Source organism: Herpailurus yagouaroundi, unplaced genomic scaffold (genome assembly GCF_014898765.1).
Source record: "Herpailurus yagouaroundi ecotype Mexico unplaced genomic scaffold, PumYag 28, whole genome shotgun sequence".
Lineage (NCBI taxonomy): Eukaryota > Metazoa > Chordata > Mammalia > Carnivora > Felidae > Herpailurus > Herpailurus yagouaroundi.
In genome coordinates, this window is record NW_024412376.1 from 63,512,978 (window position 1) to 63,538,468 (window position 25,491).

The 25,491-nt window shown below is 36.1% G+C and overlaps 1 protein-coding gene across 4 annotated transcripts in view; it reads right to left on the reverse strand.

The window, feature by feature from the left end:
* Positions 1-25,491, reverse strand: part of AFG2A (AAA ATPase AFG2A) — a 362,532-nt gene that overhangs the window by 64,968 nt on the left and 272,073 nt on the right. For 3 of the 4 annotated variants that reach the window (XM_040474516.1, XM_040474509.1, XM_040474525.1), the window contains exon 15: positions 8,536-8,700. In XM_040474516.1, the coding sequence (XP_040330450.1) occupies positions 8,536-8,700 (165 nt within the window). Of the gene's footprint in view, positions 1-8,535; positions 8,701-25,491 lie in introns of those variants that run through there. The other variant, XM_040474531.1, reaches the window with a different exon arrangement.

Consider the following 25,491-nt stretch of genomic DNA (forward strand, 5'->3'; position numbering starts at 1 on the left):
ACACACACACACACACACACACACACACACACACACACACACACACACAAAATCACTGGGCATCTCTGAGCAGATAAAACTTTCATTTTCATTCAGTGGAAAATTGCTGAGGAGAATTTTATTAAATTCTGAATTCTATGCACTGTCACTCTTTCAATGTTCTTCTTCCTCTGGTGCTATGATTAGAATCTCTAGGCCACAGTAGCAAATATTTAGAGACATTGACTAAGACCCTAAGATCCCAGGTTTCTAGAAGCATTGTAAAGGAAACAAAACCACGTTATATATCCCTAGAAATCCAATCCCTAAGTGATTCCTTATACAATTAATTTAATCTATGACAGGTATATAACCACATAGATTTTTAACACAAGAAAGAATCACAGAGACCATATTCCCACCTCCCCTGTTAAAATATGAAAACTGAGTTCTAGAGATGATAACTGATTTAGTCAAACTAATAGTGTAATGGCCAAAATAGGATTAAAATCTAGATCTTGGCTTTTACCGAACTTCTTCTGTAAGTATGTAGATTGTAAAATTGTGGGGAACGGGGAAGAATAGGGGTGTAGTGGGCTGCCTTAAAAGTTACAGCCTGACCATCTGCTTTCAGTATATGCTGATTTTTGCTCTAGAGATTCTATCAATTCATTTGCAAGAGTAGGCACATTTTAGCAACCGAAAAGTGCTGTGGAGATAAGGTGCTGGCCCTAGGAGCTTATATTTAGTATTATATGTGATAAGACGGCTCAGAAGACATAACACACCTTACTTTCAACACTTTGGCCATTCATACCAGGTGCTGCACCTCATGGCTGGTTTAACGCTGCACAAAAGACATCTTTGTTGTCGTTCTAAAGCAAGGCAGCCCTCATTTGGATGTGAGTCGATTCTTAAGACTACCCTATGTTCTCCTACAAATGGTACTTGAGAGCCTGTCTGGATGTTCTGGCAGGGCAGTGCAGCTAGTTGTACACCCTCCATCAAAAAATGGTCCTCTTCAACTGTACACATAGCTTTGGGAGGTATGCACGTGGAGCCATGAGGGAGGAAGAGGACACCAGTCTAGCCAGCCAGATCAGCTGAATAAACCCTAACAATCAATAGGGTGACAGATGTTGCAGCCAGATCACTCTCGCATCCAAAAAAGACACTGCATAAAGACATCTTTAATATTCCCATCTCCCTCCATAATGGGTAATAAATAACAAATTCTCATAATTTATCCCAAAATATGTTCATCCAAGGGTTTATGAGGCAAATCTTAAAGTCACAGAAAATAGTTTATCTACTTGGGCTGTAAAAATCTAAATTTCTTTATTCAATGACTACATATGAACTTTATATGAATTACTGTGCTGGGCACTCTGAGGGATATTTAAAAGTGGATAAGCCAAAAATGAGACAGCTTTGTAAAGATGTGAACGTTGTGTCCATACAAGAATGCCCAGCTTGGGGGAGAGGGGGTAAATAAGGACTTTATGAAAGCTCATGCTCTGCTTGACAAGCCTTTTGATCTGGCAAGTAGCTATCACCAGGTAGGACCAAGGAGCGTATTTTTTTAATTCACTTAGCGCTTGGGTAGGCTACTTAATGGTGGCTTTGACACAAAATGCCACCAATCTTTTGATAGCACAAATCTGATGATAACATTTCTTACTAACTTTTTCAATGGTTCTCCAATGCTTAAAGGAGAAAAGCCAAGTTTGGATGATATTCAAGGTCCTTCACATTGTCTTACCTACTTTTCTTGCTTTATCACCTACTACTTCTATAGGCAGACTCTTTCTTCTGGTCATATTTAAACCTTTAACCAAATCTAGAACAATCCATGTTCTTTACTTTTTTAAATAGGCTTCACACCCAGCACAGAGCCCAACGTGGGGCTTGAACTCATGACCCTGAGATCAAGACCTGAGCTGAGATCAAGAGTCAGATACTCAGCCAATGGAGCCACTCAGGTGCCCACATTGTGTTCTTTTGTGCATCTCTGCCTTTCTATCAGGTAGGAATGCTCTCTTCCAAGCTTATGGAACTCTACTTATGGAACTCCTATTCACCCATTAACACTCAGATCGACTATCCCTTCGTTCAATCCCAGCTAGTGTGAGTCACACCCTGTTCTTTCTCCCAAAGTATTCTGCACATCATTAGATCGTGCCACATGAATACATTATATGGAACTTAGTTGTTTATATGTTTTTCCTTCAAAACTGCAGGCCTTATTCTCAATATCTGAAAAATATGGTAAATGGATAGATGAAAATATAACTTCAAGTAGCTTATACTTATTTGGGAGGATGACAACAAGGTAACTAAAAATAATCACATATAAGATAAGTACATATAAAAACATAAAGATGTTTCATATCTGCTGTTTAGTTCACTAACTCACTGTTCATAAAAGCAGGCAAGCCTTTACCAAAGATTCAGATATGTTAAAGGGAATAGTGAAACACTTTCAAAGACTCTTTAGATGACTCAGAGGAATGGAGAAATCATGAAGAGTCTTTTAGGAGGAGTTGAAAGATTTGGTTTCTGGTCCTGGGTTTGTCACTTATTTGCTGTGGGACTTCAGACAAATCCACTGTTTTTGCTTGGGTCTAGTTCTCTTGTTATAGCACTATTCCCATAGGGTTAAGATTCTCAAATAGATAATGTGTACAAAAGTACATTTAAAACTAGAAAATTCCACTTTAAGTGAATGTTAAAACTGACATTTTTTGTTGGTGAAATGACAGATTAACACATAAATTTATGATTCATCCAACATTAACATCCACTGACTATGAGATACTGGAGATAGTCTAAGAAGTAAAAAAAAACCCGGTTTCTGCTGTAGAGAATCTTAGTTTATTTGGGGGAGATGATGGGGCTGCTCATATTAAAATAACTATGGGGAAAATGTGCAAAGAGCTAAACAAGGGAAAGAGAAATCAGTGTAAAAGAGTTAAAAAAGACAAGTCACTTGTGTTGGGGTGTTTTCATAACAAAGCAGTGATTTCTGTAGGTTATGTAAAAAAGAGTATTTTGAAACTCTGGGGTACAGAATTTTAAGGTAAATGCACATGAAGGGGTAGAGAGATAACAAGGATCTTAAGAGCAGTAGACCAGCTGGTTGTAGCAGTATGTTTTCATAGGGCAGTTTCTGATTAGGTAGGACAAGTAGGTTACAGTGTACAGGAGGTTGCTAAGTACTGTGGTACTCTGCTTCACTCTAGGGACAGGAACAGTCCTGCTAAGCTGCTCTCTAACAATACTAACCAGAGAGCCTGAGACTGGCTAACAGGTGTTTGTTTATCACTATCTCAGAGGTATTGTTGGATAGAGTCAATCTATGCTACATTCGAACACATTGATCCTGATTTTTAGTTTGGGAAAAATTGTCACAAGAGACTTCATGTAGGAAGAGTACAGACATCCTAAATAGCTATAATTGTTTCTTCTGTTTTCACTGTGTTGGAGAAAAGAGAGACAATGTCAGAAGGAATGTTAATCAACAAGACAGTAAATTAATTTACGGTTCTCCCTTTATTAGCTATAATAGCTTCAGCATGGTGACTAGAGCCTTCTTGAATATATGAGTTACACTGGGAGGTAATTTTTTAATGTCAAGTTGGCATGAAGACCTTGAGCTATTAGACCCAGAAGGGCAAAGACTACAAAACAAAATCCAGGGCAAGGTAATCATTTTAGTCAAACAAGGATAAAGAGACTAAATTTATATGGAGTTAAAGCTTTTTAAAAACTTAGTGTGGAATGTATTTAACTCTAACAAATTGCTTTAAGAAGACTTTCTAGCGGTAGGTTGATAAGATTACCCTAAAATCACCATACTAAGCATATGTTATATTTTGAAGAAAAGAACAAGAAGCAACTCATTTATTATTTAGCTTTCAGATATATTATATGGTTACTGAGGGAATGCAAAACATTACCATCTTATAGCAATATCATCTAAAACTTCAGTGGTAAATATAGATAGTGAACAAATAAGAGGAAGAAAGAATGAAGGGAAGTAACATTTATGAAGCACTCTTTATGTGTCACACATTGTTTTTTGGTGCTTTTATATTTGTTACCTCATTTAACCCTCAAAACAATTTCAGTCATTGGAGCGCCTGCGTGGCTCAGTCAGTTGAGTGTCTGACTTCAGCTCAGGTCATGATCTCACAGCTCATGAGTCCGAGCTCCACGTCAGGCTCTGTGCTGACAGCTCAGTCCGGAGACTGCTTCAGATTCTGTGTCTCCATTTCTCTCTGCCCCTCCCCTGCTCATTCTCTCTCTCTCTCTCTCTCTCAAAAATAAATAGACATTAAAAAAAAAAAGAAAAGAAAACAGGGCACCTGGGTGGCTCAGTTGGTTAGGTATTGGACTTCAGCTCAGGTCATGATCTCGTAGTTCATGGTTCGAGCCCCACGTCAGATTCTGTGCTGACAGCTCAGAGCCTGGAGCCTGCTTCAGATTTTGTGTCTCCCTCTCTCTGCCCCTCCCCTGCTTGTTCTCTGTCTGCCTCTCTCTCTCAAAAATAAATAAAAGTATTTAAAAAAATTTAAAAAACCCAACTTCAGTCACCTAGATATTTTAAAAATGAGAAAACTAAGGTTCTAAGAGGTTGAATAACTTGTCTGTAACTATCCTGAAAGAAAAAGACCAGTATTGTATTAAAAATCTACTCCAATGCAACACTAAAATTCTTTTTTGTTTTCCTTTTACTGCCTCTCTTGGAAGTTGAATCCTCAAATCTTAATATATGAAATAAATGTTAGAATTGCCTATATTATTTATAAAATGTATAACTGATACCTGGCTCTTAGACATATTATCAATTTCACTTTATGAGATAATCACTAAAAGGAAATTAACATCCAAAAGCAAGTAAACATTCAACTCAAATTTTACAGATACTAGTTGTCGGCCTATGTCAGCAAATTCCTACACAGAGAGGAAATTACATATCTTACTCGTCACCTCTGTTCCCAGGCACATGGCACATGGGTAGTGGGCCCAGTTATGCCTTTCATGTGCATATATTTTTGGTTGTTGATTTCCTGTTGGTTGGGTAAGATAAAAGTTTTCCTAAAGTAACTAATTGGATAAAAGACAAATGAAAAAATGAAGTGGAATCTGCTACAAATAACTTAAAAAACAAAAATCAAAGCAGAAGAAAACAATAGCTATAACCAAAAAAGACTTATTATTTCCTCCTGAACTGAATTCCCATCTGCTTTTAAATGGCAACATGTTTTTCCATTAACTGGAAGCTACAGCCAAGAAGCCAAAGACAATGAGGTTTTGGCCACCAGGGAGTAGAAGGCGCAGGATGGCTGAAGGATGCTACCTGCTTCAGCTTCTCTGTAAAGGCTGTTCCCTAGTGACCCTATTCCCCTTCCAGCTGGCAACAAACTTACTGTTGGGACTCTTCTGAGAATTAAAGAAATGTTTCAGTTCTCTGTATACCCTCTCCAGGGAGGGAAAATGGAGTAACTCAGAAGGGTATGAGAAGCCATTTGAAACACTGTGCCTGTGTAAGCTTTTAAGAAACAACACGACTGGGCAAAATAAAGCACCAGGTGAAAAGAAAACATTTTTAAAAAGTAACTTCCTTCCATACCAGTCGTTAAAAGTACCCATATCATCTACAATCACCCTCTATAGACTTTTATGGGTTGTCATTTATTTCTTTAAAGTAAGCTCGATGCCCAAGGTGGGGCTTGAACTCACAAGACCGAGATCAAGAGTCACATGCTCTACTGACTGAGGCAGACAGGCACCCTTCTCAACAACAGCTTTTTAATTAAAACAACAACAACAACAACAACAACAACAACAACAACAACAACAACAAAACACTCACCACAGTCAAACATCTTATGTTTCTAAAAGATAGACACTGGTGTGAGCAAATTCCTCATCTCTGGCTCACCTGGCCAAATTCTTGTATATATAGCTAATAATATACAGTTTAAAATTAATATATAATACACATAATATACCAATTATATAATATTGATGATACTATTCTATTATGAAGACAATTTATCACCCTTTTCATTTGATACCAAGAGTGGCCAATGAGACACACTCTAAATCTGAAAAAGTAGCTGTGCCTGTAGCAGTGTGTATTGCTACAAAGTTAGAGGGCTCTCCTTATGGTAAATAACAAAGGGAAGTTTATTTTTCCTAAATACAATCTTTAAAATCTCTTTTCTTCTTCTGTTCATTAAATGTTTGATAAATACGTACTATGTATTAGATTCTGTGCTGAAGGCTATGGCCTTGGCCTGAGGAAGAAATAAATTAGTTATATCAGTGGTAAAGCACTGGGTCTGTAGGAGACAGGTGACTGAGTTTCCAGCTTGAATTGGTCTTACTGCTAAAAAATCAAAAATCAAAATGAATTTTAGCTTTCAATATTGCAGCATCATTTTCATTCTGATGGAAAGAGGTGGGGGGAAAGATGGTAACTTATATTTTATTTGAAGCTAAATGTTATCAGTCTTAAATTTCCTATTTATTAATTTTAAGACTTTTAAGAACATAATTGTTCTCTTCAAACAATACCTTCACACAGCACCTGTGTGAACTGCCTAAAAAAATCAGACCAAAAAAAAACCAAAAACCAAAAACCAAAAACCAAAACAAAACAAAACCAAAAACCAAAAACCAAAAACCAAAAACCAAAGCCAAAACAAACAATATGAAATAAATCTGTCTTGCTCAAACTGAAAATTCCAGAACTACTAAGATACAGCTCTGAACAAAATTCCTATGAAGTTGTAATAACATATGGATTACAATTAGAACCATAGCAGGATATACATCTCCCACCTCAACATTATGGGACCAAAAATGTCATTCAACGAGGCACAGAATTTTCTGCGACTTTTCCTGTGACTATTATTAGAAGATCTGATATAAAAATTAATGAGAAAAAAAATTAATGAGAAATGAATGTGCTTACATTATAGATTCAATAAGGCATGCACTACATAAGAACTAGCAAGCTGGTACAATAATTCCTGAGTTTTTTCCTTTTAGCCAGATGAACCTCATTGGCTTTGATTTTTGTTTTTCATCTCTATGTTACTACCATGAATTACTTCAAAGTGAGAAAGGCACATTTATACCTTGCTAACTGCTCTTCCACTTCCCTCAGCTCAAGTGAAAGATTTATGGTTTCTTCCCTTTGCTGTTTCCTGTAAAGTGACATATATATATACGATGCTACCCTTGGTCTCACATCAAAAACTGAATTCTAGAAATACCTGAGCAGTCAGTTAACAGCAACTAGATGTTCATTTTAACTTAATGGACAGTCGTGCCCGAAATATGCTCATAAGGATTATTTTTTCAGGTAGGAATGTACTTCAACTGCCTCTCAAAGTACTTTCTACATGGATTTTGTTTTTTTTAACCTCTAGTGAAAATTTCCCCTCTCTACAGGGGGAAAATTAAATATACATAGTTCACAGTTGAGACAAAACAATGAGGAGATTTTGGATTTATTTTGGTTGTTGTAATTAGCTATGACTGCATGATAGACTCAGTCCAATTTTGCATGTAAATTTATCTACAATACTCTCTGAGTACCATAATGATCTGTTATGTATGAATCTCTTTGGTATATACAGAAGAAAGATTACAAACAATAGTAAGCAGATAGAATGTAGAGTCTCAGTCTATTGAATAACTCAGAATAAAAAGAATCTACCATTTCTTACTAAAAAAACATTAATTTCCCAGTACAAATCCTTATCAGTGGTATTCAGAAGATATTTCTATTTTGAGGACTATAGTCTGTCCTTTCCTTAAGAAATGTATGCAGAAAAGATACACAATTATCTTAGTATTTTATTTTGTAAATAAAAATGGCCTAACTAAAAAGTTGCTAAGGAGAAAAAAAAAGTGTTTATCTGCCATACTTAAAATTTTCATATTTTCACAGAGGTCTTGCTGTTCCTATTGAGAGTATACTTTCACAACTAAGGGTAGATTGTCCCTTTTACAGTTTTTATGAGAGAAGCTTTGTTAATATACAAGTAGAATGACAATTTTCCAAGATGTTAAAAGATGGTAATAATATAATTTCTGCCAAATCTTTTACTTCCTAAAACTTGCATGATATCCTAATTTCATTTTTATGCTCTCTATAAGAAAACATGTAAAGCTGTGTATCATTTCCATTTGATAGATTAAGAAATCAAAATCCAGAGAAGTGTGTGATTGATTGGAAGCTGATGTATCAAGAAACCAGAAAGAAGAAACTTCTCACCCAGTGTTCTCTCCACTGTATCATGTTAATTCTCTGAAGACTACATTTTGAGAAGCAACAGAAGCCAGGTAAAAACAACTGAGATATAATACAGGCCAGGTAAAATGAAATTTAATTTAGTGATTACCTGTCACGTAGTGCATTTCCTGTTTTAAGATTTCTTAACATATGGCTATTTTTGGCATTAAGCAGTCTTTTTGCTAATGACCCCAACCCACTGTTTTCCTGCCACCAAGGTATTTTGAGAAGAACTGTCTTACCTCTGCTCCTGAATATGTATCAGTTTGGAGGATGAGTTCAGCCAGATCAACGTCATTACCGACTGGCATAGAATGAAACTGCAGGTTAAATATTTCCCTTCTTGTTGCTGCATCTGGTAACGGCACATAGATGATTCTATCAATTCTTCCAGGCCGCATCAAAGCCTGTAAAGAGGATGAGACAATGCAGAAAAACCAAGCTCAGAACTGACATTCCACATGAAAGGTGGATATCTAGAATCTAATGAATAACCCACTATTACTCATAATTAGTACATGAAACAAGTACTAGAGATGCTATAATCTATTTTAAAGATTCAAACAAATAAATCATGTTCAGAGTACTTTTGAAAGTAGCAGAGCAATACTTCTGAGAGGCTTTCTGCTCCTCAGCAACTGTCAGGTCAATAAAAGATGGCTATTCTCTTTTAGGGAAGTGTGTAATATGACTTGCATTCATTGTATCAAAAGACTTTTTTTTTTTTGGAATTTCCTGCAATATCTCTTAAAATATGGGTTAAGTTGTTTTAGAGAGCCCTTAAAATAGCACAGCTCTAATAAAAGAATACTTCTAGAGCTGAAAGTAGTCAAATGAACTTCCCTCATATTTTATTGGAGGCTAAGGCCTAAATTATCTTAGAGCTAATGAATTCATGTATTCAGAAAACCTTACCGAGCATGCACTATACACTAGACATTGTTCTTGGTACTAGAAAATAGCATGAATAAGATAGATATGTCTAAAATTGATTTTGGTGATGGCTGCATGTATTTGTGGATATACTAAGAGCCACTGAACTGTGTACTTTAAGTGGGTGAATTTTATATTTATTCTATCCCAATAAAGTTACTAAAACAGATACAGGTCTAAAATGTGTGTGGGTGTGTGTGTGTGTTAAGGAGTTGGGGCAGCTTTTAGTTGGGATAGTGAGAGAAAGCCTCTCTGAGGAGGTAACTTATGTTGATATCCAAAGGAGTCAGCCTTTGAAATATCTAGGGGAAGGGCATGCAAGGTAAATGGAACATCAAGTGCAAAGGCAAGAATGACTGGTATGTTCCAGGGAAAGAAAAAAAAAATCAATGTGATAGAGTGAATAAGGAAAAAAGAGGTAGGAAATGAGGTCAGAAAGAGAGTCATAGGCAGATCATAAGACCTTAAAAGACATAGTAAAGAGTATGGATTGTATTCTACTTTTAATGAGAAGTCACTGGAAAGTTTTAAGTAGAAGGTGAATTGGTAAGATTTACATTAAAAGACCACTCATGGGACAATATCAAAAGGTCTAATATGTGTTACTATAATACCAGAAGGAAAGGAAAGAGAAGATGGGGCAGAAAAAATATCTGAAGAAAAAAGAGCCAAATTTCCTCCAATTGGTGAACAAATTTACACAATCAAGAAGCTCAGTGAATCTCAAATAAAATAAATACAAAGAAAGCCACATCTACACGTATCATAGCAAACTGCTGGAAACAAAAGACAAAATCTTGAAAGCTGCCAGACTGAATATGGAGAACAATAATTTGAATCACCAGTGACTCTCAATCAAAACAATGAAGGGCAGAAACCAGCAGAACAATATCTTTATAGTGCTGAATGAGGGGCACCTGGGTAGCTTACTCAGTTAAATGTCAGACTTCGGCTCAGGTCATGATCTCACAGTTTGTGAGTTCAAGCAAGCCCTTGTGTCGGGCTCTGTGCTGATAGCTCGGAGCCTGAAGCCTGCTTCAGTTTCTGTGTCTCTCTCTCACTCTGCCCCACTGCTCATGCTCTCTCTCTCTCAAAACTAAATAAACACTAAAAAAAAATTAAAAAAAAAAAAAGTGCTGAAAGAATAAAAATGTCATCCTAGAATTCTAGTCCCAGTGAAAATCTTCTCTTTTTTTTTTTCCAGAGAGAGAGAATGCAAGTGGGGGATAGGGCCTTTATGAGAGAGAGAGGTAAACTTAAACAGACTCCACACTCAGCCCAGAGACCAATTTGGGCCTTGATCCCACGACCCTGGGATCATGACCTGAACCAAATCAAGAGTCTGCCTGCTGCTCCAATGACTGAGTCACCCAGGTGCCCTGAAAATATTCTTTAAGAACGAAGGAAAAATTAAGTCATTTTCAAACAAAATAAATTTAAGAAAATTTGGTTCCATCAGAACTGCACTACAGAAAACACTAAACAATGTTCTTCAGGTTTAATGGAAATGACATAAGATGGAAAATTGAATCTTCAGGAAGAAATGAAGAGCATTGGAAATGAAACACCACAAAACTGTACATGCCTTCCACCTCTAAAAAAAAGTCACTCTTTTGGCTGACATATCAGAAATGGGATTTCTTGAAGATTTAAGAGACACTCACTTATAAATAGTGAAACACAGCATATTTCTACATGTGTACTTTTGAATGAAATATCCAGAAAAAATGTGTGATAGAAGTAAATGTAGAAACTAAGGAAGACAGGATGTCAAACATAAACATCTTTTAATTAAAAAAATAAAATAAAATAAAATAAAATAAAATAAAATAAAATAAAACCCCTGAAAATGTAGCTGTGATCATACATAAAACACTATGGAAAATACAAACATTAAAACCTCATGTGGTTGGCTCTGTGGAAATTAGTTCTTAGAGAACCAGCACATGCATATACACACACACACACACCATGATATTGTGAGTAAGGAACTGACATCTATCTCTAACCCAAGAATCTCATATCTTTTGCCAAGCTACCATGAAATTGTGGAAGGCTGATTTGTTAGCTTTTAAACAGGGTAAAGTCTCAGAACTTTTATAGTTCTGGACATGTATGTTCCTAATAATGGAGCCTCAAAATAATATAAAGCAAAAATTGATAGGATTAAAGAGATAAAAAAGGTAACTCCACAATCACAATATGAGATTTTAACACTCTTCTGTTAGCAATTATAGAACTAAAAAAAAAATCAGTAAAGATACAGAGAATCTGAACAAGGCTATCAATCATTGCAACCTGATATTTATTTATGGGCTACTTTACCCAACAACAGCAGAACACATATTTTTTAAGTACACTTGATATAGTCACCAAGATAGCTCATATGATGAGCCATAAAACAAAAATCAACAAATTCAAAATGACTGAAATCATACAAAGTAGTTCTCTAAGAAGAGTAAATTAGAAAGGAATAACGAGAGAGGAAAACCTCAAACACATGAAAAATTAAACAACACCCTTCTAAGTAAACCATAGGTCAAAGAAGAAATTATGAGGAAATTAGAAAATGTTTCAAGTCGAGTGATAATGCAAATATAACATCAAGATAAAGTAGTGCTTAGAGACACATTTATAACTTTAAATGCTGATGGTAGGAAAGAAGTCTAAAATAAATGACCTAAGGTTCAAGAGTAAGTACAAGGCTGGAAATAATAAAGATGAGAGTAGAAATCAATGAAATAGGAAACAAACAATAGAGGAAATTGAAAGTCAAGCGTGGTTCTCTGTAAAGATTTTAAAAATCTTATTAAATTCTAACTAGATTGAACAAGGATAAAAGAGAGAACAAATCACCAACATCAGAAATGGAAGAGAGGTTATCACTACATATCCTACAGATAGCAAAAAGAATAATAAGAGAATATTATCAATAGCTTTAGGACAATAAATAAACAACTTTGATAAAAAATAAGTTCCTTAAAAAATCTAGTTATCAAAATGGACAAAAAATGAAATAAAAATCATAATGGCCCTATATTTATTTTTTTAATGGAACTGAACTAATTAAAAATTGAATTCATTATGACTAACTTTCACACCAAAAACATTCTAGTCTAGATGGTTTCACTTCTGAATTCTGCCAAAGAAGAAACAAGATTGCACAACCACTTCAGAATAATGAACATTTCTCAAGTTGTTTTAGAAGGTCAACATAACACTAACTCCAAACCTAACAAAGATATCACAAAAAATGAAAATTACAGATTAATGAGCCTCATGAAGACAGACTAAAAAATCCTTAAAAAATATTATCAAATAGAATCTCACAATATGAAAAATGGATAAATCATCTTAACCAAGAGTTATTTCAGGAATGCAAGTTTAGTTTAACACTCAAAATCCAGTTGGTATAATTCACCACAAAAACAGAATACAGGAGAAAATTCACATGATCATTTTAATATGTACAAAAAAGTTTTGACAAAATTCAAGATCCGCTCATGTTGAAAAACCTTCAGCAAATTAGTAATAGAGGAGGACTTCAGTAGGGTAGGTAGTATCTAGAAAAACCTGCAGCTAATACAATTAATGTTGAAATCTTGAGTGCTTTCTACCTAAGATCAAGAAAAGGTAAAAAGTCACCACTTGTACTGATAAATATAACAGAGGTACTAGTCTTTATTACAAAGACAAAAGGCAAAAGACAAAAATTGGAGGGGGAAAAAGGAAATACAGAACTTGGAATGGGCAAAGGCAAACTATCTTCATTTGCAGATGACATGATTGTTTATGTAGAAATACTAAGGAATAAAACTACTAGCAAGATTACAGAATACAAGTTTATTATAAAATTTGTATTTTTATATATTAAGCAATAAGCTAATAGAATATGAAGTTTTAAAAATCCACTTTGTGAGAATACATAAAAAGCACAAAAAATAAAAGACAGAAATAAAATTAACAAAAAAACACTTCACTGAAAAACAATATCACTATAGTAAGAAAAATTAAAGGCCTATATAGATACACCATTTTCATGAATTAGAAGGCTCAATATTATTAAGATATTCATTCTTTTCCAATTTATCTATAGACTCAACACAATTCCAATCAAAATTTCACAAGGGCTTAAAAAACAACCTGACAAATATTATAATATTTATATGGAAATGCAAATGACTGAGAATGGTGAAAGCCAAGTTAAAAAAGAAAAAAGCTCAAGGACTTATACTACTTACAATGCTAAAAAAAACAAGACAGTGTGACAAGGTCCAGAGGACAGAAATATAGATCAATGGAATAAGATAAGGGATTCCATAATGGTTTCTATCTTTAAGGCATTCAACTAGGAAAGGGGAGCATTAAAACTAATAATGCTCCAACAACTAGATACTCATATTTTAAAAATCAACATTGATCCTTACCTGGCACCATATTCAAAAATTAACTTGACATGGATCATAAACCTCAATGTATGAGCTAAAACTCCAAACTTAATGTTTATGCAGCCCTGAAGAATCTATAAAGCATTTCACATACTGTATTTCACTTAGTATTTCTCCAAATCCTATGAAGTAGATTTTGTCATAGCCCTATTAAGAAAAAGAAAATGAGGCCCAAGATCATACAATAAATGGCAGAAAGTGAGCCAATGTTGAATCAATCCTTTTTCACTTTACTATCCTGCCAGTACAAAATGATACACAGGATTGATAGACAAATGAAAAATATTCTTATACTGAAATATGATATAGGTAACAAAAAAAATTAAATAATTCTTGCGTCAAAAAAACATTATACATCTACTGTGGGCCGGGCCCTGTTTTAGGTGCTGGGGAAACAGCTGTGAATAGCTTGGTTACTTTTTTTAAAGTTGAAGTTATCCTTTTCACCCTTATGGGAAAACTCATATTCCAGGCTATTTTAAAATTTCCTTTCTAATAGTTGAAAGAACAACACAGCAAAGGATATAGAGCATACACGTCACCTAAGTCACTGGAACAACACTCAGCATGCATCTGTTCCCTTCCCCCCTCCCGACCTCCTTTCTCCCTGCCAAGTTGTAGCTGTCCCTGGGCAGTGCAGGTTGAGTACACTTCAATGATTGTAACGTTGCCTGGGCCAACAGCCAGCTAGTCTTTTTCTGGTCTGATCTTGTCAGTGAAAGTTAGCTTAAAAAACGGTAGGAAAGAGCTTTCCTTCCTGTAGAACCCTGAATGAGTTAACACCCTTCCTAGAATTTCTTTAAAAATACTGTTCTGGGATATTAGGGTGGAAGAGTGTGTTCTGAATGATGGCATTTTCTGTTATTTTAAAACCACCATATAACAACTCTCAATGAAAAAACAAGCCAAGGCTTCCTAATACTACTCTGAGCCCTTCTAGCCTCAAGGTCATAGATACTGTGGCTGCTACATGAAACTCTATTTAAAAATGTCATAGGACATACTGCCTTTTCAAGAGAACTTATTCAAGACCTTGGCAAGTTTCTACACCTCAGCCCCAGTTTCTTCATGTGTGAAAACGAAGGTGGTTCATTCATCAGAGAGGGCTATGTGTATCTGACAAGAATTCTCCTCAAAATACACAGATGAAAAAACACCCTTATACAATTTTGTAAATAATTCCATAAAGTTCACCTGAAATCTGCTCGTGCACCCAAGATTATGAATTATTACATGAACTTTTATATGGGCCTTCCAGCCCCAATTCTACGACTCCATTATAGCATCTTTCCCAAGGAAACGCCCACAACTTACATTACATGGTCATTACTGAAAATGTGTTATTACTATTTTAGTGATTACACTAATTAATTAAACTAATACAATTATCTTTCCTTCTTCTGACCTTTACAAAAAGGACTTAAAGCATTTCTGGCATTTCATATTAAGGGTTCGTACTGACCCAACACTATTACCACAGTTATAAGGCTGCCTTTTCTTTTTTATAAATTCTGAAATTTGACATGTGTACTTTCATATTCTAGCACTGCTCAAATCTAATTTAGTTAGCATAGAAATACTTGTTCAGACCAAGATATTAAAATAGACACTGTGAAAAATCAGGTCCCGGGGCTCCTATTCATTTCAAATGATCAACAAGGGTGTGTATGTGACTATAGGGAGTGCCTCCTCTAGGAAAGAAAAGCAGCACTAAGCCTTTACATTTTACTCTAATAAAAATGTATCCATGTATCATGATTCATGGAGAAAATAGTTCCAGAAACTGGGGAGAGTGTGGATCCTTGGTAAGAGTTCAAATATATTTAAAAGACACCCTGAACTTATTTTAGGCATTTCTTGCCCTCCCTCTAAATTTGACAGAGTAATAGGCATGGCTAATGCTACTTCTTAATTCTCTCTTGAAATGATCATTTCTACTCCATCTTCTTTGTTATATATTTATGTGTTTTCTTACTGTTTATCCTTCCCAACAGACTGTAGGCTGTATATAATGGCAGGTATCATATTCTTTTATTCAACACTGTAAACTCAGCAATGGCATATACAAGGCACTCAAAGTAGTCAAGGCAACACAATCTCTTGTCTAGAATATCATAACTGCTTTGCTAGTTGTCTTCATGCAGACTTATTCTTTCCTTTTTCTCCCTTTCTTGATCTACATCATTGCTATAGGGATCATTCTTATACTGAAAATACTGCAACTTATTTTCTAATCATTTAATGGCACCTTAAGGGAAAAAGTAAAATTAAAGCATAGGATCTCAGACCTCTATAATTTTGTTGTAACTGTCCTACCTTATCCGCAGCTACTTTATCTCACCTAAGCACTCACAGTTTGCCAAAATCACCATGCTGCCTTCTGCCTCCCTTGTCCTCACAATATTTCTTTCTGTACTCAGAATATTTTATCTCTTTGTCTATCAGACAAATTCCACTTCTTGTTCAAGTCTCAGCTTAAAAGTCATTCTTTTTTCTATAACCTTCTATGACTCTTCCAGGTATGTATGTATGTGTGTGTGTACACACACACACACACACACATATATAACTTGTAATTTGACATACATGTAAAAAGTTAGGACAAAAGAATCTGGCCTAACCAGGTTAAAATTCTAACTCCCCGTTTATTAGCTGTGTTTGGACAGATCATTTAAACCTCTTGGTACTTTAAAATCCTTAACAGTTCTAGTCTCTATTTAGAGGATGGCTGTATGAATTGAAGAATATGACCTAAATAAAGTGCTCAGTACAGTCTGGCACATGGCATGGATACTTCCATTTAGATGCTATTGTTATCATTACTGTGTCTGTATAATTATCCCTAGTACTTGACCAAGCTCCTTAAACATAGGAAATGCTAGTTATCTTTGGATCTTGGCACATGGTAGACATTAATGTTCTTTAAATGAATGAAAGAATAAATGTTATAAAACTACAAGATTAGAATAATGTTAGAAAACTAGGATTAAAACATAGATTCTTGATATTTCTAAATCTCAATGTTTAAAAAGGATTGCTATTTAGTAATTCTACTTGTTTCTTCTTCTCCCTGCTTTTACCACAGCCTCTGAAATTCTCAATTCATTGCCCTTTCATAATAGACAAAGGAGAACTTAATAGCAACATCTTTGCTCTCTTCAATAGAAGCCTGATAAAGGAATCACTAAAAGAGAGGAGGCTCTAGAACATGCCTGTATTTATTAAATCTTTCCATGTTGTTGACCCACATTACTCAGCCTAGAGATGGACATACTTGACTTCTGGAAATGTTTTTATTTCATTAAAAAAAATTTTTTTTAATGTTTATTTATTTTTGAGACAGAGAGAGACAGAGCATGAATGGGGGAGGGTCAGAGAGAGAGGGAGACACAGAATCTGAAACAGGCTCCAGGCTCTGAGCTGTCAGCACAGAGCCCGACGTGGGGCTCGAACTCATGGACCATGAGATCATGACCCGAGCCAAAGTCGGACGCTTAACCGACTGAGCCACCCAGGCGCCCCCTGGAAATGTTTTTATTTTTTACTTTAGCTGCTACCTTTAAAAACTTTATTTATTCCCAACTTTATTGAGGAATAACTAACAAATATAATTGTATATATTTAAGTGTACAACAAGGTCTGATATACATATAATTATGAAACAATTAGCAAGCTCAAAGTAATTAACATATCCATCACTTCACATAATTAATTCATGTTTGTATGTAGTAAGAACACTTAAAGATCTACTTTCAGCAAATTTCAAGCACACAACCCCTTATTATTAACTATACTTACTAATGCTGAACATTTAATCTTCAGAACTTATTCATCTTATAACCAAAAGTGTACCTTTTGACCAAAGTGTCCCCATTTCCCCATAGCCTCTTGCAACAACCATTCTCTTCTTGGTTTCTGTGAAACTGTGTGTGTGTGTGTATACATGTGGGTATCTTTAAGATTTCACTGTAAGTGACAACATACAGTATTTGTCTTTCTGTCTGGTTTATTTCACTTTAGCTGCTATCTTTTAAGGCTTCAAATCTCAGTGTTTCAGGAATACAGTTTCTTAATATCTTTTATGTAATTTAGTGATCTAAATGTTTAATTAGACTGAAAAAATCTATTTCTAAAGAATAGCTTTAGAAACCAATGAAATAAGCAATATTTTATAAAACTCCTGCAAGCCCTTGTAAGAAACACTCTTCATTATATTATTTGGTAACTAAACTTTGAGACAATGAGAAAAAATATAAATTGTACTTAAGTTGGGGGAACGATCTGCTGAACAGATATCAGGAAAAAGAAATGAATTTTATATAAAATTTGAATGAAAAAATATTAACTCTCCACATGATATTTTAAAAGTAACTAAAAAACATTGAGAAACTTTTTTGTACAAAGCACTATTTTTTTTTAAATGTTTTTAACGTCTATTTATCTTTGAGACAGAGAGAGACAGAGCATGAATGGGGGAGGGTCAGAGAGACGGAGACACAGAATCTGGAACAGGCTCCAGGCTCTGAGCTGTCAGCACAGAGCCCGACGCGGGGCTCGAACCCATGGAGCGTGAGATCATGACCTGAGCCAAAGTCGGCCGCTCAACCAACTGAGCCACCCAGGCGCCCCTACAAAGCACTATTAACAATACAAAGAAGCATACAACTTGGTCCTTACTTTTTCATTTCTTAAGTTATGTATGTATGTATGTATGTATGCATGTATGTATGTACGTATGTATTTTGAGAGGAAGGGAGAGAGGGAAAAGGAGAGGGAGAGGGAGAAGGAGAGGGAGAGAGAGAGAAAGAAAGAATCTTAAGCAGGCCCTGCACTGTGAGCATAGTGCCCTATACGGTGCTCGATCTCAGAAACAATGAGATCATACCCTGAGATGAAATCAAGAGTTGGACGTTCAACTGACTGAGCTACCCAGGTGTTCTTAGAATTCTTCTTTTACAGTTTTTAGTTTAGTAAAATCTTTTTATAAGAAACAACTTGCCATCTTTTAATTCTATAGTTTAACTGAGAAGTAGTAATGATATTTTTTACACTATGCACATCATACCTGAAATAAGTAACCACTTTGAGATCAGTATATTTGATACCATGGGGGAATATAATCTATGGGGGAAAGAAATGGTTTACAAAAGCCAAAGAAGTGAGACTTTTTATTTATATTCTTAAAAACATACAATCATTATTGGTGCAGTAGGTAATTGTCTAAATGATTACATCTGGCTCAGAAAATGGAAAATGAGAATTTTCGAGAGTTAAAATTAGTTGATTTAAGATAAGACTTTGGAAAGGAAGCACTTCAAATTTCCTTAAAAAAAATCTAAAAACATTTCCCTGATGTAAGTAAGCTGGGCCTGAAATGACAAGTAGGGGAAATTTACCAGGCTGAGAAGGTAGGAAAAGGCAGAGTGAATGCTATGCACAAATAACTAAAGGTGCAGCAATGGAAAAACCATTCCTGTGAGGGCAAAAGATTTACTAAGGTGACAAAATGAGACAGACCTTCCGAACTGCTGCACACAGAATAGATGATAGCTGCGTTTAGGATATTGCTTCCTTCAGCTCTCAGGTGGGCTAGGAGCCCAGAGAAGCCAGAGGCTCTAGGCAGGCAGACAGTGACTTTATCTGGTCATTATTCCAGGTGTGACATGTCATGAAAAAGTTTAAGAAGCACTAGCAGAGGATTATTGAGAACATGGGGAGATGAAGGTAGATGAAATAAAAACAAACAAAAAACAACTCCAGGTGTATGATTATATACATATAGTGGGTAATGTCAAGGACTTTGGTCTTGATCTTATAGCTCTTTGGAAGCTGTGGAAGGTTTTTAATCAAGTGAAGGATAGGCTCAGTTTTCTGTTTAAGAAAGCAAACAATTCTGGCAGCAGTGGGAAGGTGGCATCAGAATGAAGTGTAACTTCCAGTTAGGAAGCTAATACAATCTTGAGGTCTTAAATTAGAACATGAATAATAACAGAGGCAGTGAACCTGTAAAGGACAATTTAAGAGATTATCTTTGAAGTAGGATGGCCCAAAGTTTTCAACTTATTATTAGACATTTCCCCCTTTTGACAATGCCTCTCCATTTTGCAAAGGAAGATAAAGACAAAGCAGAATTTATTTTAGATAGATTTGTATTTGCATTTGTATTCTGCAAAGAGAACAATACTTGCCAAATTAAATCTGGATCTTATAATAAGCCACGACTTCATTTTTCAACTGCTGGAAATGCTTTTTAAACAACATTTCAATTCATATCGCAGCTACTTAAGATATTCAGTTACTCCTAGAGTTGAGGGAGTTTTTTTCGGGTTCAGTTTGAGACTTCACAGAGTAGTTCAATTCCACAAACATATGCTGAGTGTCTAATATGTGCCAGGCACAAGATTAGGTACTAGGATTACAATGTTCTTTGTTCTTTGAAAAATAATTCTTTAAGGATTTGTGTATGACAACATCTGAGAGTGTGTTTGTATTAAAACAAATAAATCAATCAGTCTGTAGGCTCTCTGTCTAATGTTGGGCATGCTCAGTTTTGTAAAAACCCGTAGTGCTGTGCAAGAAAAGACTTGATGCATTTGACAGCAGGTGTGTAGGAAGAATGTACCCCAGTAAATAGCAGTATTTGGTGGTGAATACAAAAAAGAAAACAGAACAACAACAACAACAACAACAAACACAGACACACTCTTAAGATCTTTTACTAGAATGATGTTTTTTATCCACTTCTATTTAAAAATGCCCTTTTACAAGGCAGGATAAACAGAATTTATCCAGAACTAATCCTAATTCTTCCTCTTATGAAAAGTGAATCTGCTTTTCGAGAAGCCACAGAGGATAACTGAAAACAATGCAATTAATCTTTTGAATATCCAATCTTTTAAAAGTTCTCCATAGGGTATAAGTAGTGGGAGTTGGGGACTTACATGTATACATTGATTTTTAGGGTATTTAAATATCAAGAAACCCACAGGCTCTAAACAGGGGTGAAGGGTGAAGGGTGGTGGCGATGAGGAGAAATCATCTGTCCCCTGCTTATTTCTCCAGTATCATCTTCCATTATTTGGCCCTTCCTTGCCTTTTACTCCCTACCACTACTGAATTTCTTGTAGGTCTCTGAAAATAGCACATCTCCTCACACCTCTGTACATGCTGATCTCTCTGAACAGCCCTACTCACCCCTATGTCATGTACTCCAGGAAAGTTCTAATTCTTCCTTCAAATCACTTCTGCATACACAAAGGAATATTTTCTTCTCTATATTACTTCTAAACACTGTTCACATGTCTGTTGCACATATTACACTACAATATTTATTTACATGTTCTAATGCCCCCATTGGACTATAAGATATTCAAGGGACATATATTTTTCCAAATTAAAAAAAATCAGTTCGTCAAAACGTAAAGTGATCTATCTGCAGACACCTACCAGATGCAGAAGAACGCAGACAATATATAAGATACCAGGTGATACAAAAATACATTGCTGAGAATATGAATTTTCTGGATAGTTGTTTTTTTTTTTTACTTGTTACATACAAATCACTTTTAAAAACTTAAAATAGAAATCTGACATACACTACATACAATGGATGATATGTTAAATGTAAGCAAAACTTTTCTTGTTGACTCACAGTTTTCCACCTCTCTCATAATTAAACATTACTTGGTGCCAAAGGAAGCATCAAGGATAGAGGATGTAATGTGACTTGAATGGGCACCATGGGACAGATGGGACCCACTGCGGAGCAGCACTGTGCATACTGCCTCCCTGCTCACACCTGTAGGGTTTGCATTTTTCTACAGTCACTAAGCTGAACACCGGTGTTTCCCTGCCTCCCTCCCCAAACCGACTGATCATTTCTCTTTTTCCCTCAGGCCAACACCCCAATTTTTTAGGGCACAAAATACCAAAGTATAGGAAGGTATTTCTTATCAATCCAACCATCTAAGATGAGACCGCAGGGCTGTTCTATCTTTTTTTCTCCTCTCCTTTTTGAACAAAACAAAACCAAAAACCTCTCAGGCTGGGGCTGGCCCACTTCTGAGCTCCATCAGTACTGCATCTGGTTTGGCTATTCAGTGCACCTCTCTTCTTCCTTGCCTTGTATGCCTGTTTTTGTTTTTTAAACAATTTTTTAAATGTTTATTTTATCTCTGAAGAGAGAGAGAGAGAGAGAGAGAGAGAGAGAGAGAGAGAGAGAGAAAGGGAGAGAGCATGAGCGGTGGAGCAGTGGAGACAGAGGATCTGAAACAAGCTCTGCGCTGACAGCAGCAAGCTCGATGCAGGGCTGGAACTCATGAACTGCGAATCGTGACCTGAGCCAAAGTCTTATGCTCAACTGACTGAGCCACTCAGGTGCCCCTGTTCTTTTCTGTCTTATTTTTGATAATACATACTACAGGCTTTTCTTTCTTTTTTTTTTTTCATTTTTCATTATTTCATAGTTCATAATTCTGGCTCTACTACTTACCAATTAAACTTTAATACAGTAGTTTTCAATCCTCACATAACCAGCAGCATCTGAGATTTAGAACATGGTCTAATACTAGCTCAGTGAGGCATGTGGGGCCGGACCACATAGTTTGGTAAACTATAATCCATGAGCCAAATCTGTCCCATCTCCCGCTTTTATAAATAAAATTGCATTGGAACACAGCCATGTTCAGCCATTTAATTATTATGTATGGATGGCTATACATACATCCATACATCACTGTAGGACAGCAAACCTGAGTAGTTGAAACTGATAACTGATATAGACTGATATCAGAGAACTAATGTTGTCTGCAAAGCCTAACATATTTGCTATCTGCTCCTTTACAGAAAAAGTTTCCAAATCCCTTACAGTAGTGACTCCTTTTTTTTTTTTTTAGTAGTTTCATTTTTAAAAAAAGTTTAAGAGAGAGAGTGCATGCATGTACATGTGAGTGGAGGAGGGGCAGACAGAGAAAATCCCAAGCAGGCTCCACACTGTCAGCATGGAGCCCGATGTGGGGCTTGAACTCACGTGCCATGAGATCATGACCTTAACCAAAATCAAAAGTCAGCCGCTTGACTGAGTCACCCAGGTGCCACTATAGTAGTGATTCTTAATCCTCATTGTGCATCACATTCACCTGGTGAACTTTTTATTTTATTTATCATTTTATTTATTTTATCTTATTTTATTTTATTTTTTCAGTGGGCTTCATGCCCTATGCAGGGCCCAAACTCACAGCCTTGAGATCAAGATCTGAGCTGAGATCAAGAGTCAAACACTTTACCTGATGAACCACCCAGGCTCTCCTCTGGTGAATTTCTGAAAAGTAGGTTTCCTTGAAGTCCTTTCTTCATAGATTTTTCCCAAGTCCAGGGAAATTATTTTTCCAAGGCTCCTCAGTGACTCTACTGTGCATTTAAAGTCAAACTACTGCTCAGGATTTCTCAAACCTCAGTGTGCACAGGAATCATCTGACTTATTTATTAATCTAGGAGAGTCCCGTGATTTATTTACACTCCATTTGGGTTTATGACTTGGAAGGAGAGTCGAGAACTCTGTAAGTTTAGTAAGTACGTCACCTGACTGATGCAGGGAGTCTTTAGATCAAACTTTGAGAGACTCGACTTGTAGAAGTTGCTTTGGAAAAGCTTCACAGGTAAATTTGAACAGTCCTCTCTCCCTCACCCCCCACTAGTGAATCAAATCACTCTAATTGCTCTTAAGCCTCAGGTTTTTCATCTGTAAAAAGGAGACTCTTTCTCTACCTGCCTTGTCTGCTTCAGAAGCTTGCTATGAGAAGTTCTTTGTCAATTAGATTGTCAATTTCTAATTCTCTCATCAAAATAAGATACTGTTTTTGAATATTCAGATTATATCTAATATGGCCTTCTAACAACTTAGATAATTGGGGCACTTAGGTGGCTCAGTCTAAGTGTCCGACCCTTGGTTTTAACTCAGGTCATGATCTCACTGTGAGTTTGAGCCCTGTATTGATTGGGCTCTGCACTGCCAGCACAGTAAGCTTAGCAATCTCTCTCTCCTCTTTCTCTGGCCCTTCCCCGCCTCTCTCAAAATACATAAATAAACATTAAAAAACTCACATATCGGGCACCTGGGTGGCTCAGTCAGTTAAGTGGCCGACTTCAGCTCAGGTCATGATCTCGCAGTCTGTGAGTTCAAGCCCCGCGTCGGGCTCTGTGCTGACAGCTCAGAGCCTGGAGCCTGTTTCGGATTCTGTGTCTCCCTCTCTCTCTGACCCTACCCCGCTCGTGCTCTGTCTCTCTCTGTCTCAAAAATAAATAAATGTTTAAAAAAAATTAAAAAAAACCTCACATATCATATAGTAAGCAGAAAATGCACATACCATAATTTGAGCACTATTCCAAGCACAGACAAGACATAACTAAGAATTGTGTCAATGTCTTTCTGAAATCAAACCTGGATAATAAAGGGTTTCAAAGCCAGTCATATACCATAGTGATTACACAGTGACGCTTAGGTTGGAACACAAATGTAGCTAAATCCACTGTCCAGAGGATTTCAACTACCTACAGAGATTCTTTGATAGGCTTAGGGAAGGGAGTACCTATAAACCCTTGAAATTGTAGGCCAAATTTTACATGCGTACTTTTTCAGGAGAGTGTATCTATTGGATTCCCAAGAGAATCTACTCTCCAAGAGATTAAGGTCAGTCATTTACCCTAGGTACCTATGGCCTAAGACCTAGGTCATATCAACCCATTATAAGAAATTCTAACAGAAAAGAAGTCCTTTATGAGTTATTTCCAAATACTGGGGTCCTAGTTTAAAATAAACACATTTAAGAAAGAAATCTTTGGCTTTCCTGTATTTCTGGTGTTGTTTGTTTACTTATTTATTTTAGAGACAGCAGGGGAGGGGGCAGAGGGAGAGAGAGAAAGAGAGAGAGAAGATAGAGAATCTCAAGCAGACTCCACACTCAGCGTGGAGCCTGATGCACGGCTTGATCTCATGGCACTGGGATCATGACCTGAGGCAATATCAAGTCAGACACTCAACTGACTGAGCTATCTAGGCACCCTATTTCTGGTGTTTTATAAACAAACTAGGTAAAAAATTAATAATAACTTCTCCATTTCTATAGAGGTAACAATATTTATAATAAAAATTTTTAATGTGCCAGAAAAGTCTGAATTGCGTTGCTATTAAATATAAGCAAAAAAGGAATTTGGTTATCCTGTGGGAGTATGTTTTTGTGGTTTCTGGCCATTAAGAACAGCAGCATTTTCTTACATGGCCAAGTCCAAATGTAAGTATTGACTGACCTGACATTGCTCAGACATCTCATTATTCAGTCACATCAAGTAGTTGACACACCCAGAATAATCTGGATTCCAAACTATGTTTACCCTATCTTTAGCAAAGAACTCAGTGGATATGGTCTTTCCAAAAACACTGGAGTTATGAAAAAAAGTCTGACTTGCTTCTTTAGTATATGCTATCCAGTGTAGCAGACAATTGAGACTGGAAGTTATGTCAACTTAACACCACCTTTGGAAGACACTGTCTCTTTGGACTGTTGTCTCTAAACTTTTGTGATCATTCATTCATATTATTAAAATTAATTTGAGCACTTTTCCAATAGTTCTATACTTATTCAGAAAGTGTATATATATGCCTGTGTGTGTGTATACAGACACACACACACACATGCATATATATATATGTCCTTATATTAACGTATTGTGTATATTATATAACATACATAAGCACATTTTTTTTTGAGAGAGAGAGAGACAGAATCTTAAGCAGGGTCCATGCCCAGCATAGAGCCCCAT